This window comes from Balaenoptera musculus, chromosome 4 (assembly GCF_009873245.2).
Source record: "Balaenoptera musculus isolate JJ_BM4_2016_0621 chromosome 4, mBalMus1.pri.v3, whole genome shotgun sequence".
Classification (NCBI taxonomy): Eukaryota; Metazoa; Chordata; class Mammalia; order Artiodactyla; family Balaenopteridae; genus Balaenoptera; species Balaenoptera musculus.
This window is the reverse complement of record NC_045788.1, coordinates 70765654-70783327: the sequence shown is the minus strand read 5'-3', so window position 1 is coordinate 70783327 and position 17674 is coordinate 70765654. Positions and strand designations below refer to the sequence as shown.

Sequence of the window (17674 nt, the reverse complement as noted above, 5' to 3'; positions counted from 1 at the left end):
ACAGATGGCGGGAGCCCGAGGAGGCAGGTGGCTGAGCGCGCTCCTCGCGCGAGTCACCGAAGGGACGTCGCGAAAACCAAACTCGCGATTTGTTCATCCGGCCGGGGCCCTTCTCCGAGATAAATCTTCTGCGGAGGGAAGTATTTAATTTGCATCCAGCGCTGTCGGAAGAAACTCCTTACCGCTGGAGGCGGTATAGTGAGTGCGTGGGAGCTTTCTCTTGGGTACGTCTTCCAGTCCTCAGCCCAAGGCCGGGCGAGCAAAGCAGGTTGTTAAATGCGATTTATAGTTTTTGGTTTGTTTTTGGAGGGGGGGAGTCTGCTGTTAGGGAATGAAAGGTACCTGGATTGCGAGCCAGGATCTGACCTCCTCTCCATCATTCTAGTACAAGCTACCTCTGTGACCTTGACTCTGCGCAAGTTAAGCTAGGCCCTTCACTGCGACTCAGTTTCCCTGTTCATAAAATGGGGATTTGGACTATGATCTGGTCTGCACGGCCAGGATGGCAAATTCCACCTCCTCCCGCCAAAAAAATGCCATCCTCCTTTAGGAACACCCCCTCCCCAACAGCCGGCTCCTCTGTAGTGCCCTCCCTCACCCTTTCTTTTCTCCTCCTGCCTGGGGGGACGGGACCAAACGGGAGGAGGTGGGCGGGGCCGGCCCCTCGCCCCGCCCACCAGGGCCCTCCCCTCCCGACTTCCCCTCTGCGCCCCTCCGCCTTCGGAGCTGGATGAGGCAATCACGTGACCTCACATCCGGCTCGGGAGTCCCGAGCTCGCCGCGCGCGCTCCCCCACAGCCCGCCGGCTCTCCCCGCAGCGTGATCCAGGCGCCACCGCGGAGGGGAGGGGGGGTTCGCTACGTCGCTGGCGGCGGGAGGCCGTTTCGGAGTGCAAAACGCCCCCCTTCCCTGCCAACCTCCCCCTGCTGCCCGCCCTTGTTCTCGCCCTGCTCCGGCTACACGCCGCCGCCGCGGGCGCCGAGGAGGAGAGCGCGGACGCCCCTGCGCCCGGCTCGGCCCGGGCCCCGCCGCGGCGCCTCCCTCCCCTCACCCCGAGCCGCAGCGTGCGGCGGCGGCGGCGCCTCGAGCTCGAGCGACCCGCAGCCGCCAGCGCCGGCCGAGGGCGATGGGGCTGGGCTGAGGCGCGGCGGCGGCGGCGGAGGCGACAGCGGTGGGCCCCGGCCCTGCGCGGCCCCTCGGCTGCTCCGGCCGGGAGGCCGCCGAGGAGACGGCGCGGCGGTGCCGGGTGAGTGGCCCCAGCTTCCCCGAGGCGTCGGAGGGCTGGGTGAGCAGGGCGTGGAGCCGGTGGGCGGAGGGCTGGGTGAGCCGGTGGGAGGTTGGAGGAGGTGAATGGTATTGTCAGGGGTGGCGGGTACCAGGTGAGCTCTTGTTCGGCCTCCTCGAGCCGGAATTGGGCATCACTTCTCGGGGAAGGTGTATGTGGGGTGGGGAGAGGAGCCTTAAGACTGCGGAATGTCTGTCTGGGACAGGTGAGGCGCGGAGGAGGGCACCACGTTGTGGGTGTGAAGGCCTGGTTGGGACACGCCGCTTGGGGCGAAGGCGAGTGTGTTGGGTTTGGGAGTGAGATGGTGGTCCAGCCCTTTCGGAAAGTCCGGGAGATGGTGAGATCGAAGGTAGGGGTATTGGCAGGGCGCTTGATGGGTTTGTGCGGGTGCTGACTGAGGAATCTTCATTTCGTCCTTAGCCACGGAGTAGTGGAGCTCCTGGCCAGTCACCGTATTAAGCTAAGTGAGGCCCAGAGAGGAAAAGTGACTTATGACTTGCTTAAGGCCTCTCACTTTGACTCTAGAAAAACCCAGGGCCCTTTCTCCAGTACCTCCATGGCCGCTCTCTTTAGAGCCTTTCCTTCTCCCCACATCATTCGCAAAGTTGGGTTCTGGTGGATATATGACCTCTTTTTTTTTGCGGGGGGCGGGGGGAGGGGGAGCGGAGGGAATCTTGACTGGGGATTGACTGTAGTAATTCAGAGCTTCCCAATTTGGAAAGCTTTTGTGACAGGTGTTTATCATTTCCTCTTCCCACAGATCTGACAGAAACATCCTTGGATCTTGGTGTCTGGACATAGGAGGTATGAATCACTCAGATAATTAACTACTTTTTCATCAGTGTTTTAGAGCTATATTTAGTGGTTACATTAGTGCAAAATGAATGGGTATGGACTTGTAAACCTAGAAACAGAAACCTGTGTTTCCTACACGATTCCAAATGAAATGAGTAGAACGTTTATGTATGTAATGACTATTTTAGATCTATGAATCGGGAAGTTAGAATTTTTTAAAAATTTAAGAAATGCAGGGACGTTTAAGATTATTGCAAAATGAACACTTTTCTAAAGACTTCGTTGCTAAAGTGAAGGTGTTCTGATTTGATTGTCTTTTGAAGGGCGATTACTTAGTTAAAAATGCTCTACCTTTGCTTAGAATTCAACCTTTTAGTACCAAGGCACATTTATTAATTTTGTTTCACTGGAATATATGTGGTATTCTTTTCTTAGGAGGATTGTTGCTTTGCTGAATAGGCTACAGTTGCCAAAATAAATGTATGCGGGCATCCCATTCTGGTTTAGCGACCCTTTTTCTTTTTTTAATTAATTAATTAATTTATTTTTGACTGTGTTGGGTCTTCGTTTCTGTGAGAGGGCTTTCTCTAGTTGTGGCAAGCGGGGGCCACTGTTCATCGCGGTGCGCAGGCCTCTTACTGTCGCGGCCTCTCTTGTTGCGGAGCACAGGCTCCAGACGCGCAGGCTCAGTAGCTGTGGCTCACGGGCCTAGTTGCTCCGCGGCATGTGGGATCTTCCCAGACCAGGGCTTGAACCCGTGTCCCCTGCATTGGCAGGGAGATTCTCAACCACTGCACCACCAGGGAAGCCCTTAGCGACCCTTTTTAAAGGCAAGTCGGTTCCTGGAAGTTGCTTGAAATAGTAAGCCTATTATTAATAATTGTTATGAAAGTTTACTTTTGGGGCTATCCTTGTTTTTGCATTATCCGCCATTAGATCAGATGAGGGTGAGACGGCTAAGTGAGATTTTTGAACATTATTAGAACAGCAAAGCCTGTTTTGGGTCAGGGGATTGGATAGGAAGAATGTTGACATTGGTTGGTTGTGTTACTTCCTAAGTAGTACAATTATAAAAAAATAAAAATATTAAGTAGCAATTTAGTTTGAAAATAAAGTTGACAGGCTTTACTTTGACTCCGTGTTCAAATTATGTAGTAAGAGGGCTGAGTTCTTCGTCCAGGCTGACCAGGAAGCTTTATTTGGGGTTGCTTTGGTTGTTAAAGTTTTAATTTACAACTGATTTGAGATAAATAGGATAAATTCCTATATAGATAGGAAAATAGTTTCATGGTAGTTAAAACTCTATAACCTGAATATCTAAACAGTATTTTCTGATGAGTTTTCTACTTGGTTCTGCTTATTAGTTATTAGAGCTAAAATCCTTCTGTTGGTTTAGTTAGCCCTAAATAGTTATTTCATTTAGGTAACATCAGTTTCCTATCTGTTACATTTCGAGTATGGATTCTTATGTGGATAATAATGTGTGTTTGCAGCTACAGAATATTGTAGTAGAAGAAGCATGAACTTGGGAATCAGACCTGAGTTTGATCTGACTTTGTTAACTAGATATTGACTTTGACCAATGCTGATAGTTATTGAGTAAGCTTACTGTATGCTATGCTTTGAATTAAACATGATGTGAATTGTCTCATTTAAACCCCATTTTACAGATGGGGAAACTGAGGTTCAGAGATGTTAAGTTGCTCAAAGTCACATGCAGCTAATCCGGTAAACCTAGAAATAGAAACCTCTATGGCACATACAGTAACAGAGAGCTAGGATTCTGGCTGTGTTGAAAGTCCCTTATACTGTTGCTTAACTTCCCTGTTCTGCTTTTTCTTTCTTCTTTTTTTTTTTTTTAATTAACAAAGGAGAATACTAGTACTTACATCAGAGAGTTTTGAGGATTAGCTGAGAGCATATGTAAAGAAAGGAGCACTCTTCCTGGCACATAGTAAATATTCCTTTCCCCCTTCCATTCCATATACTGAATCAGGGCTGTGCTTGTTTAGCATGGTGGTTTTGTAACCACTGTGAATATAAGGTTTTAAATGTGAATATACTTTATTGCTAAAATGGATAACAGTCCTAGGAAATGGGCAGTGATGAATGATAATGGGGTATGCTGTGGAGTTTTGTCTTTAGTATTTTGTGTTTTTTTCCCACTGGTCTAGGTGATGGTGGAAATAGGAACTTCATGCTTGTGAATGACAATGAGGTGGTGGTTGTAGTTTCTAAAATCTTAGAAGACAGAAGTAGAATTTCAAAATGATATTGATTACTTGGTTCATCTAAAGCTGGCTTTTGTTCACTGGTATACTGGGTAACCTAAGCAGGGGGCCTTGTGAACGGACCCTAAGTTGAATAGGAGTTAGCAGCTTATCACTAACTGAAGACAACATTCTTAAAACAACTCACAGTGGTATGCTAAAGGAAGATAATCTAGTGTCTGACATCTACCTGATACATAACCAGAAGGTCTGTTCCAGTGATGGAATGTGTTCTGAATGTGCTCTATAGCTCATCCGGTTAAATCTGGATCTAAGAGTTAGCTGATGGAATTTAGTCTTTGGTTTTAGAACATAGTTTTTCAGTGTGAAATGAAGCCAACTGGCCTGTTGGAGAGAGTAAATCTGTAGTCATCAAAACGGTATTCTAATTAACCCACTTAACTAGTCCAGGTAACAGGCAAGAAGCAAGGAAATGATCATTACAGTCTTACTTTAATGTTGTTGATCTTCGTATTTTGAGAGTAGAGAAATGAGAGAGGATCAGGATTGGGCTACATATTTTAAGATTTAGGTTAAAAAGTAAAAAGTTCTAGGCTTGTTTAATCTGGAGAAAAGTATGTATCAGTTACAAGGTAGAATGTCCTGAAGTTAATGGTAACTAGTAATTATAAAAATTGAGTTAAAAACATGTGTATTAGTAAGATTAAAAATAGAGGTAATGTGAAATGTTATGAATAAATGGTAACTGGAAGAAACGATCACGGTTATAATGGTGAGTTGAAAATGACTTTTTGGTCCTCAGTAAGAAGGGAGAAAAGTGGAATGAAGGAAAGGGAGAGCTGTCCAAATAATCAAATATCTGAGACAGAGGAAAGTTAAGGATGAGGATTGCTGAAGAGTTTCCATAGACCACCTCTCCAGAGAGCTATCCCAGCACCAGACCTTGTAATATCTTCAACCCACAGGCTTGTATTGGAGCCTTTGCTAGGTCTGAGATGGTAAAATATTAACTCAAATAGCAAACTTTGAGACTGTCCAAATTAAAAAAGGACTTATGTACCTTATGTATGTGTCTCCCCATGGGAAGAGTCCACGTAGATTTATGAAAATGGAGCTTCCCAGAGGCACGTATCTTTGAAGTTACAGGTGAAAATGCATCTTTTACCTTACCTATCACCAAAGGCCACTAACGCTAGTATGAGCTGAGAATGCAAGAAGAAAGTAGTACCCTGTGTTTGAAGTCTGTTTTTTTGTATGTAAGATGGGATGAATGAAGTGAGTTGTAATTAACCTCTTTTTTTTTTTTGTAATTAATCTCTTAATCAAAATTTCTCTCTTGTTGACTCTTTCACTTACTTGCTGTGGATCTTGCTTTTAAATAACCCGTTGAGGGAATTCCCTGGAGGTCCAGTGGTTAGGACTCTGAGCTTACACTGCCTGGGGCCCGGGTTCGATTCCTGGTCTGGGAACTAAGATCCCACAAACAGCACAGCGTGGCCAAAATTAAAAAAAAATATATCCAATGACACTCAGATACTAGTTAGATTAGAAGCATAATTTCCAGGAAAAGTGAGTTAACTGTAAAGTAGAATTTCTTGATTACATGATGTGGAACATGCTGATATCTATATAATCTTTCTCAGAAATTATTAATAAAAGTCATTTATATCTGTTGTTGGGTGATGAGGTGAAAGATAGGTCTGCCTCAGTGATAGCAAGCTAGATTAATTGACTCCTATTTTTGTTGTTGTTTTTTTATTTTTTTTCACAAAGGATTTTATGAGTTGGACATTGAAATAAGGAGGTATGAGATTGGAAAATAATAATGCTGAGTGGTTGTAGGTTATTTAGACTAGCCCCTTCTTTTTATAGAAAAGGAAACTGATGTCTGGAGAGGTAAGTGACAGCATGTTGGTAAAGGAGAAGCTTTCTATTAGTTGGGTATTCTTTTCACCCTTGTCTTTAGTTTGTACTCTGAAGTAATAGCACATCTCAAAACTCAATGTATGTTTTGTGGTTTGTTTTTTTTTTCTTATTGAGAACCAACTTTAAAGGATTGATTTTGATCACTTAACAGACTTCTATTACATTTTCAGTTTATTTTAAAATAAGTCATGGAACAGCTCCCACATATGTGTCTAGCATGGCTTCTTTACAGCATCCCTATTGCTTTATTTTTCCCATTTGTAAAATAGGATGAAAAATATGTTAGTAACTTACTTTGATATATAAAAGACAAGTATTTTGGTTCCTAATTCTTTCTGATCTAAACAGCTGAATAAAATGAAATCCCCTTTTATGTAGGGGCTTTGGGCCTGCATTCTCATTTAAGGTAAAAATCCTGTGTAGTCAAAATTACCCATGAAAAAGTCATTTAGGAAGGCACCAGTTTGAAAACTGGTTAACTGACATGGTTTTTCAATTCTCACAGCTAGTTTTTTCTTCAGCTATTAATATAGGTTACTTTTTTCTGGAATCATAATCGGTTATGTGCTTTGGATTGACCAAGGAACACCAGATTTAGTCTCCGTTGCATGCTCACTCTGGGACAAGCATGTGAGGGCAAGCGTCCTGCTGCCATTATTTAGAGTATTTTTCCCTCTTGTTTTTCTTTTTTCTTGCAGCACAGATAGTTGAATTGTAATTAAATCCATATGTGATGTGATTTCACAGTGTGAATAATGGAGAAAGAAATTAGGTGTTTAGGAAAATCTGCTGTTTCCCTAGGGTTATACTGGGTGTTTTATACCACACAAAAAACCTAGCATAATTAAAGGGCTAGGTAATAAAGTTGGGATTATTGGGGCACTGTTGGTACTTTTTATAATTCTAGGTGGATATTCAGCTACTATCAGTGTTTTTTGTTTTGTGTTTTTGTTTGTTTTTTTGTTTGTTTTGTTTTTGTTTTTTTTTGTTTTGGCTGTGTTGTGTCTTTGTTGCTGCTCCCGGCTTTCTCTAGTTGCGGCGAGTCGGGGCTACTCTTTGTTGCGGTGCGCGGGCTTCTCATTGCGGTGGCTTCTCTCGTTGTGGAGCACGGGCTCTAGGCGCGGGGGCTTCAGTAGTTGTGGCACGTGGGCTCAGTAATTGTGGCTCGGGGGCTCTAGAGCACAGGCTCAGTAGTTGTGGCACACGGGCTTAGTTGCTTCGTGACATGTGGGATATTCCTGGACCAGGGCTCGAACCCGTGTCCCCTGCATTGGCAGGCGGATTCTTAACCACTGTGCCACCAGGGAAGCCCTATCAGTGTTTTTTAAGAGTTAATGTCTCCTTACTGCTAGCAAGATTTGCCTTATTTAAAAACAACTATGTAAGTTGTTAATGTTTTCCATGAAATGTAAAGTATTTGAACTTAAATATCACTCTGGGGATAGCACAGTAAGAAAACACCAGTTGTTAAAGAAATGTTATGGTGACTAAAGATTTAACAGTCATATGCCCTGGGAGAGGGCATGTGTATTGGTTAAAATGTGGCCTCAGAGCCATATACAAGTGATTTTGAATTCCAGCCTCATCACTTACTAGCTCTGTAGTCCCTTAACCCTATTTAGTTTCTTCATTTGCTGAATGGAGATAATAAAACATAGAGAATTGTGAGGATAAGAGGCTCAGTAATTGGTAAATTACTATTATTTGTTAGTTTAATAACATTTAACATATTCAAAACAAGTCACACTCCTGTGTGTATCTGTGTGTCATGAGAGAGTGTGTGTGTGGGTTGTGATTGAGGATTGCTTTTTCTCAACTGGAGCAGCAGGCAATAATGATATACTGTTTAATTCAGGCTTTTATAGCAAAAATACCATGATTTTGCATCTTTGGTAGCGACATCCTGTAGAGCTCAAGATGTTAATTTCACGGGTCTCTAATGTACATTTGACGTATATTTTTATCTTGATGTCTCTGGGTGTGTTTGTAGTCTCTTTTTCCCCTATCCTCTGTGTGAATGTTACCTGTTGTCTCTCTCCCTGGCTGCATCATAAAATTTAAAAATATGTTTAATTATGTTTATTTAATAGGATTTTATGTTCCCTTATTTTCATTTAGAAACTGGTTAGTAAAATGTGTCTACATCTTTTCTTTAAAAAGAAGTCTTGAAATTTTGTTTTACTTCTCTGGCCTTTGGATTGATTTCTTTAAATGTAGTCACTGGTTCTTCGTAGACCAAATATTTTTTCCTTATTGTTTTCCCAAGCACCTGAGATGGAGTTCTTACGTACATGCTAATTATCATAATATAATTCAGTTTACGAAGTGAAATGTAATGTACTGCAGGCAAGTAGCCTGAGTAGCACTTAATTGCCTGAAAGACTAGTCTAGCAAATTGTTAGTTAAAATAGATTTTTATTCCATGGGTCCTATATAAAAATATACTTTTTATAGTTATCACCACTGTCTTAGAGTTAGTTGGTGAATAATTTTGAGCTAACCCACAGTTGTTTTCTGTTCAGTTTTTGGTGAGAAGAGTAGAAAAACTGCTTAATTTTGTTAGGTTCAAAAACATCTTAGTGTGTGTTTTCCCAAAATCCTTTCTAATCTCTGGTGCAGCCCATACCTTTCCCCATGTTACTTTAAAAGTTGTGGCAATTACCAATTGTTGTAGTACATAAGAGTTGTGAGTTTTATAGGCAGTAAGGAATGAGGCTGGGTTAGGGCCTCTTAGTTGAGCCCTAAGATTGTGTTGGCACATCTAACTATCGGATACTTTTTTAGTTCCTGTCTGTGCCAAGCACAGGGCTAGATGCTGGGTATATGTTGATGAGTGAGTTCTGCCTTCTTGGAGGTAAACAGTCTAACAAAGGAACACAGAACTGCTGCTTTGTACACCATTCACATTGTATTCTTTGGGAATGTGGCTCCTTGGGATGGCCTTGGGTCTCTCAGTTGAGAAAAGTTCAGAATCTCCATCACGTACAAGTTAATCCATATCTTTATCAAACAAGGTCTTTCATCATAATCTGATTCTGTTCCATCTTTTTTAGCTCCATTTCCAGCCATTCCCCAGAGGCCATCCTGTGCTCCAGCTAGTTCAAGTAACTTGTATTCCTGACATTTTCTGGGATTTCTCACCTTAGCACTTCTGCATATGGTAATTCCTCTACTTGGATTCCATCTCTCTCTTATTTCCCCTCTTTTTACTGCTTGTTTGCCTGATGAACTTCACACCCGTGAGGTCTTAGATCAAGGGAGAGTTCTTCTCTGAAGACTTTTCTGTCCCTTACCTGCCTCTTCCTCCCTCCCCGTGCCTCTCCCTGCTCCCAGTGCTCGCATGATACTTACTTTACTGCAGTGTACAACCGCTTTGATATGTTTGCTTACTTGTCTAGCCTAGGTTTGGCTTCTTGAGGTTAGAAATTTAATCTTTGTAATCTCCAACATTTAGCACGTACTTGGCACGTGTAGACAATGACATTCTATCAAATGATTTTTTATGAAATAGGAAGTAGTGATAAACCATACTGATTCTTTCTAGAATGCTAATTTGATATTTACAGATTTATTTTGAAATATTAAGGGTACTTGGGCAACATGTTGGTTTTCTCAATTAATTTGCATTTTCCTAAACAAACAATGGTCTAGGGTTGGATTTTAAGATATTACTTGGTTAGGATAGAGGCACTGTTTTAAGTTCATCGGTGACCATGTTGGTGAGACTTTCTGTCCATAATAATGAAAAATTGACCATCACTGGTCTCTAAAACAAATAAAACTTTTCAATCCAAAAAGAATGGGTGATCCGTAGGATTGCCATAGCACCAGCTCCATCTGTCTCTGCCAGTAGTGCCCACTGCTGCTCCTGGGCAGCAGGGAGACTCAGTCAGGAGGACTCCCAGACTTTTATGGGCCAACCTCTCTTGAGTGGTAGAACTGTAATGCCCACTCCCTGTATCTCCTTCATGCTTAAAGAAAAAATATTTTGGGGACTTCCCTGGCTGTCCAGTGGTTAGGACTCCACGCTTCCACTGCAGGGGGGCACGGGTTCAACCCCTGGTCAGGGAACTAAGATCCTGCATGCCTCATGGTGCAGCCCAAAAAAAAAAAAAAAAAAAATTGTTACCTAGAGATTCATCTTAGATTTGCCAGCTTTGAGAAGCTGTAACCCATTTATGTATTAACTTCTGAACAGAATAACTCTTGATGAACTGGACGAGGAAGTAGTTGATACTGATGAGCATAGTCTTGTGGCGGCGATTGTATAGGGTTAGGTGAGGTCACTAAGGACCTGGGGAGAGGGTATTGGGAGAGTCAGGAAAGGGAAAGGGGCATAGGGATGAGGTGTGGGAGCAGGGCAAAAACAAAATTTACTTTGTTGTGAAATTTTGCCCAGAAAAAGGAAAGATTTTACCCCTTCTTCACACTCACCTCCTGTCTTGCCCTGTCTGACTCAGTCAGCTATGTTGCTGGGTGCTGGCCTGCTTCCCAACTTTAAGTCTGTTTTTAGTCTGTAAGCCCAATATTGTGAGACAAGTGCTGACTGCTCTGACACGTGTAGAGGAGGGACAGAGGTGGGACAAGTCTGCTGCGGGGTGGAAGGGACAATCAAAGGTTAGTAGAGAAGATAATTGACCAGGGGCTGGAAGGACCAGCAGGAGCTTCAGCCAGCCTAAGCTAGGGAACGGCATTCTTAGCAGAAGGAACGATGTATATAAAAGAATGGAATTAGGAATCAGTAGGGCTCTTTGAGGAACTGCAAGTTGTGTTCTGTATAGATGGGATGTAAGGTTTGTAGGAGGTGAATAATAACCATTAATGAATGGAAGATGGTGTTGACAACTAGGCAGGGCCAGGTTCTGAAGGATTTTATGTGTCTCCCAATTAGTTGTGACTTTGTCCTTGGAGCCCAGTTGGGTCTCTCTTTTGCCCCAGTTTCCCATGGTAGGCAAACACATAATAGTATTGTGTGTTGTAAGACTTTCCAAAGTCTTGCTGGTAAGAGGGCTACTTAACTTTGTTTAATGCAGTACTTTTCTTCAATTTATATGAGCAGGCAATGCCTTTAAAATTTTTTTATTTTGGAGGGACTTTTACCAGTTGGGAAATGCTGCTGCAGACAATAGGAAGCTCTTGAAATTTTAAGCAGAGAGAAACGATCACATCAGGTTCGTATATTGATTAGAATGAGGGAGACTGGAGAGGGGATCAGGACCCAAGGTGAGGCATGCCAGTGCAGATAGGGTGGGGTGAGGTGGGTTTGAGAAAGGTAGGAATGATAAGACTTAGTGCCCAGATGGATGTAGAAGGTGTGGGATAGGAAGGAGTCGAGGATGACTTCCAAATTCCTGGCATGGCTTTTTAGGCAAGTCCTATTCGTTAAAGGAGTAGAGGGAATTGGTAGTGGCAGCAGCAGGTGGGAGGGCAGGTTTTTGGAAGAAAGATGAAACAGCCATTTGAATTTAGCTGTCTGCAAACATGGACCGTAGATGTTTGAATCCGTGGGTCTGGAGCTCCTGAGAGAGCAGTGCTGACAATACTGATTGGTGGTTGCCACTGTAGATGGGCCAGTGGTGCCGCCCTTTGCCCATGACATTGTTACAGAGAGAGAAGCATAGAGGAATTCATAGTTAAGAAGTAGGCAGAGGAAGTAGAGGCTTGGGGAATATTAATAATTAAGAAGTGGACAGAGGAAGTAGAGGCTTGGTAACCTGGCTACTTCCCTCAACACCCAGGCTAGTGTAATATGAAGTAGAATTCAGCAGCATTGTGAGGGGTAAAAAGGTCATTTGTGGGCTGTCTTAGGAACCTATGCTGTTTTCCATATGAAAGCGTGTATTTCAAGTACATGCTGCTTTCAAATGAATTTTTGGAAAATGGATGGTGCTGTCTACATTAATTTGTTGGTAAGGCTTTTCGGTATAAAGTCACCCCATGCTTGACTTTCTAGGGAAAGTGAAAAATGCTAATCTTAGTTAAGTGAAGATTATTTTTTTTCCTGTTTTTAAAAGACAGTATTGATTGAAAACTGGTAAATAGATAATATTTTGTAAACTAAAAATCCCTTTACAAATGTCAGTCACTATTATTACGGTTGACATAGGACCCAAATACATTAATTTTTTTTTTTTTTAATCCTGAATAGTGGTTTATAGAATGACCATAGGAAATGAGGAAGTTTAGATTTCTGTGATGGTTGTACCATGAGTAAGGCCATTATCCTCTTCAATAGCAATTTAAAGTTCTGTATTATTGAAATATTTGCTGAATGAAGATGTTAAGGCCTTTATACTTCCGTTCTATGCTGAATCAGCATGAGTAAGTTTCAAATTGGGGAAAAAGGAGTAAAGTGGAAAAAAATTCACGTAATTGAAAAAAGCTGATCCAAGTGCCTATCAGTTGTAATTGGAAATTTGCAGGATTGTACTTTTTGTACAGAATGGTTTCCTGGTGATTTTGTGCTTCTTTGAGGTTGAGCCTTTATAATGTTTGGAAAAATGAAATGTGAACCATACTGTAGTATAGATCATGAGTAAAACTAATTTTGTTTTCTTGTAAGCATAATACAATAATCCTGAAGTGATATATGCTGAGTTAGTGAAGAAAAATTATTTTGGAGTTTGTTGTTATAAGAAAAATGAACATATCTGTAGTCTATGTGTGACTCCTTAACATACTGAAGATTTAGAAGTATAATTCTCCAGAAAGTTCTTTTGTTCTTCCCTCTTTTTTTTTCCTTCTCTACTCTTCCCTATCCCCCCACCCCTTCTGATCCTAGTTCTTCCTTTCCACTCTGCTGCTCTATTTTGATACTTTTCTGTGCAAATGATTACTTTTTGTTTCAATATGCAACTACAGTATAATCTTTTTGAATATTTTTAATAATCAATTTAAACTCAGCATTGTACTGCCAATAATGCACTTTACTCAACTGTAATGACAATGCCATAAACAGTTGACACCAACTTTGAGTGTGTGCATGCATTGATCACTGCATCACCACGGTTACCTGTCAACTGAAGCAGTAAGGTTTCTTCTATAAGTTACATCCCAATTTTAACTATGCTAAAATGTGGAAAATACGAGTCTTAGAATTAATGAATCTTTAGATTTCAAAGACCATCTTTTAAATTGCTGATTGAAATGTCAAACAAGTTATTAGGGATTGGATTAATAGCATTACATTTTAGAAGAAATAGTCACTACTTTGCATTAAAATGGAAGAAACATTCATGTATATATTAACAAAAACCCTTACCTTACCTCTGAAAAGTGTAACTTTTTTAGTTGAAGTATAGTTGATGTACAATATTATATGTTACAGATGTACAATATGGTGATTCAATATAGTGAGTATACTTCATTTATAGTTATTATAAAATATTGGCTATATTCCCCATGTTATACAATATACCCTTGTAACTTACTTTATACGTAATAATTTGTACCTCTTAATCCCTTACCCCTAAAAGTGTAACTTTTAGTTTGGGGACTTAGGCACAAACAAACAATTTGGTTTATTTATGCAGTTGTTATTAGAACTCTTTTTTTAAATTAATTAATTGATTAATTAATTAATCAATTAATTAATTTGGCTGCGTTGGGTCTTAGTTGCGGCATGCGGGATCTTCGTTGCGGTGCACAGGCTTTTCGTTGTGGCGCGTTGGCTCCAGAGCACACGGGCTCAGTAGTTGTGGTTCGCGGGCCTAGTTGCCCTGCGGCATGTGGGATCTTAGTTCCCCGACCAGGGTTGACCAGGGATTGAACCCATGTTCCTTGCATTGGAAGGTGGATTCTTAACCGCTGGACCCTGTTATTAGAACTCTTGATTTGTCAATTCCTATTGTATTAAATGCCCATGGCACACAATTTCTTTTGTGCGTGTTTTAAAATACTCTCATTTGTTTCAGCTAGGCTTGTTTGTTTGTAAGTACCCACTTTCACCCCTAAAGAAAAAAAAAAGCACAAAACTTTTATAGTCTATTTCATAAGTCTAACAGTGCAGAGAGGAATTTGAAGAAACTGTTAGTGGTAACATACATGTATAGGTACATGTGACATGGATTTCTAATTGGGATTGTTGGATCAAAGTATGTAGGAGGTTTAAATTTTTGTATACTGTCAGTTGGCTTTCCAAAAAGCTAGGACAGATGCAGTGTATAAAGGTGCTCTTTTTGTGTGTGTGTGCCAATTTAATAGGCAAATAATGTTTTATCACGTAATTTCATACTTTACCTCACCTTGTTTTTTAATAGGATCATGTGCTCTTTGATTGTTACTGTTTTCCCCCTCCCTGGTTCTACAGCATTGTAAGATCCCTAAATTCTAGTTTCAGATGATTGTGAATTTGGCAGTAATCTTTACAAAGGGAATACTATACCTGCCTGCCTTTCCCTCCCATTATCATATGTTTTATGTTTATTGCCATGTCTTATTTTTCTATTGAGACACATGAAACAGAAGTTCTATTATAGGCAACTCCTACTTTCTCTTATTAGTATTTCCATTGGTACTAAAAAAAAACTATATAAAATTTCTTACCTTCAATCATTCTTGATCAGTGATTGCCTTGCTAAGGCTTGTGAAAACTGTCAGCCTCTTTTCTTACCAATGTTGGAACGTCACCTAGTGGTGAAAGAGTGCAAGAGAAGGCTATATACACAGGCGATACTTGTGTAGCTCAGAAACTTTCATGGTTGGAATAAATCATGAGTTATTGGATTGGCCAAAAAGTTCGTTCGGGTTTGCCGTAAAATGTTACAGAAAAACCCGAACAAACTTCTTGGCCAACCCAATATTACAACCGTCTCATTTTAGTGGAGAAGTTGAAACCAAGGTGGGTGAAGGAACTTGCAAAACAGTTCATGTTGAATTAATTGACATTTAAGAACAAGTTGAAGCTGATTCTTGAGTTGTGTACTCTTTTCATTTGTTTTTGGTTTTTTTTTTGTATTTTGGGATAAAGTTGTATATCTCCTACTGTTCCTAATATAGTAGTGAACATGGCATATATGCTCACTTAATACTTATAGATGAATTAGTTTGATAAAATAATTTAGAATTTGCTGTTGCTTATGCTGTATCACTGGCTAGTACTTTTCCTCAGTGGAGCCAAAATATGGAGGAGACAAAAAAAAAATAGCTAACTGTAGCTTTCTTGAAATATGCTTGTTAAAGGAGCCTTCAAAATGGCTACTTTACGTTGTCTGGGGTAAAATAACAATAAGAGTGTGATCCAGGCAAAGAGAGTGGAATGGTCTGATAGAGACCATCTGGAGATTCCTACAAGTTCAGGCCCACAGTTGGCCATGTGTGGTAGAATTAGAATTCTGTACATACGCTCAGTCTTCTTTCCTTCCTTTCTTTCTTTAACTATTTAAAAATATTATTGCACATAGATGCTGAAAGCATTCAAAGAACACGAAAGTCTCCCTCATTCCCATCCTGACACACTGTTACCCCTGATAGTTATGTCACCAATTTACAGATATATTCAGCCTTTGGTTGTCTTAGGGGTGGGTGCCAGTTTTCTTTTGAGGCCTTTTTGGTTCTGCCAGTTTTGAATATTCACTCTTTAGGACTGGTCTTATCACAGTGAGCCTTTCTACTACTTTCAGTTGTCTGCTGTAGCATTTTTCATAATAGATGGTAAGATTTTGAAATCAATCTAGCAATTATAATACTTTTATAACTCTCAGTCCTTGAGTATGGAGTTTTAGAAAGTCACATACATGAGGAAGGTTTAGGGGAAGTATAAAAGTTTTAAGATCAAAGTAACTTGAATAAATGAAAAAAATCTCTCATTCATATTAAGTAGACAAACTTAATTAATTATGCAAACTTAATTATGCTGTACATAAATTATATGTTTTACTCATTTCCTTTTTTTATAATGAGAATAAAGCATAGATACCATTTGTGAGTCCAAATGTGCCTTCTCCCAGTTTTTACTGATTAAATACTATACAATTGACTGTAATACTCAAAGCCATTATTTTGTGTAACGATAGTCTTACCACATGGGGTTTCTCTGAATAAATGGGTTGGTTTCTTTGTTTAAATAGCGTATATAATAAAAGTGATAAAAATGTATGCACGTATGTTGTAGTGCAGGTTAGGTTATGACTCTTAATGTTCTTGAATTGACCCTAAGACAGAAAATTGCATTATCTTTCCTAATTATAACTTATTTTGTTACAGCTATCACATTGTTTTGTAACTTACAAAAAAAATAATTATACAAAGACTGCATTTTACAAATGTAAATACAGTTTTAGTTTGGTGTATATTGGATACAATGGTCTTCCTTAAGCCTAAACACAGAAACAAAAGCATGTATTATAAGAGAAAGTTCAAGATGGGAAGTGATAAAATGGGTATTGAGTAGAGCTTTGTTAAGATTTAGCTGGTATCCTCGTAAAATTTCCATGTATTCATTAAATTATATTATGTCATTCTTATTGTTAGGAGCTGACTTGAAGTGTTAAGTTTTGCCCTCATAAAGTTGTCACAGTTCGGTTACTGTTGTTGGGTGATTGAGATTTTTTCATTCTTTTTACACAAGTATTTGTATAGATATTAAAATTAAGGTTGGACAGTGAGTAGAGTTAGGATTTTATATTAATAGGGTGCATTTTATTTCAGTTGTAAAGGTAGAACTGCTTTTGAATTGCGGAAGGTCATCTTAATTGCTGTGGATGCTACAAATTTGACAATGAAATAATATTGATTGAAATATTGATGAAATAATACAGAATGCTGGCATTGCTGTTTATACTTCAGAATCTTTAAAACACCCTTTGCTTTGTGGTCCTGAAAGGTGTGTTTATCAAATCTTTATTTAACATGTATAGGTATGTTTAATTCTCAGGAAAAAACCTAGAACTACAAAATAAAGTGGGATGATTCATTTTGTTTTTCAACAATACAAGGTGGCCCAAAAGTTTTAGTGCAGTTTTAATTTTTAAAACTTAAGAAGTACATGTTCCAAACTTATAAAAAATATCATTTGAGAATTTTTAATACTTATTTAGTTTTGCAAATATTGAATAGTACATTTTTAATTTTAGTTTTTTCACTTCAATCTCCCTGAAGTTGGCAAATACCAACAGAAGTAAAAGATTAAATTAAAAATATTTATTCAGAATTTACTTTGCTTGAGGTTTTACTTGACTGGCAGATCATTCCCTAATTCACCTCATAAAATTACCTACTTTGGAAATCTAAGCACATACATTGAGTATCCTCAAAGAAAACCCTCCACATATAATATTATAATATTGTTACAGCTAATGCGAAACTCAGGTTTGAAGCAAAGATGCCTTAGGTGTGGGGATTCTATGCTTGTTAAGGCCAGCTCATCTTGTTTTAGGAAATGAGATCTGACTCTTAACCCTAGATTTAAGACTATACCTTAAATGGTTCTTAGTAATTA

The 17674-nt window shown here is 40.0% G+C and overlaps 1 protein-coding gene across 8 annotated transcripts in view; it reads left to right on the top strand.

The window, feature by feature from the left end:
• The first annotated feature begins 209 nt into the window (after window positions 1-209).
• Window positions 210-17674, top strand: part of ATP13A3 (ATPase 13A3) — an 81157-nt gene continuing 63692 nt past the window's right edge. For 3 of the 8 annotated variants that reach the window (XM_036849824.1, XM_036849825.1, XM_036849822.1), the window contains exons 1-2: window positions 766-1246; window positions 2046-2089. Coding sequence is in view for 2 of the 8 variants with exons in the window: in XM_036849819.1 (XP_036705714.1) it covers window positions 9395-9397 (3 nt within the window). In the remaining 6 variants the exon portion in view is untranslated. Of the gene's footprint in view, window positions 225-765; window positions 1247-2045; window positions 2090-9376; window positions 9398-17674 lie in introns of those variants that run through there. The other 5 variants (XR_005019651.1, XR_005019652.1, XM_036849823.1 and 2 more) reach the window with 4 other exon arrangements.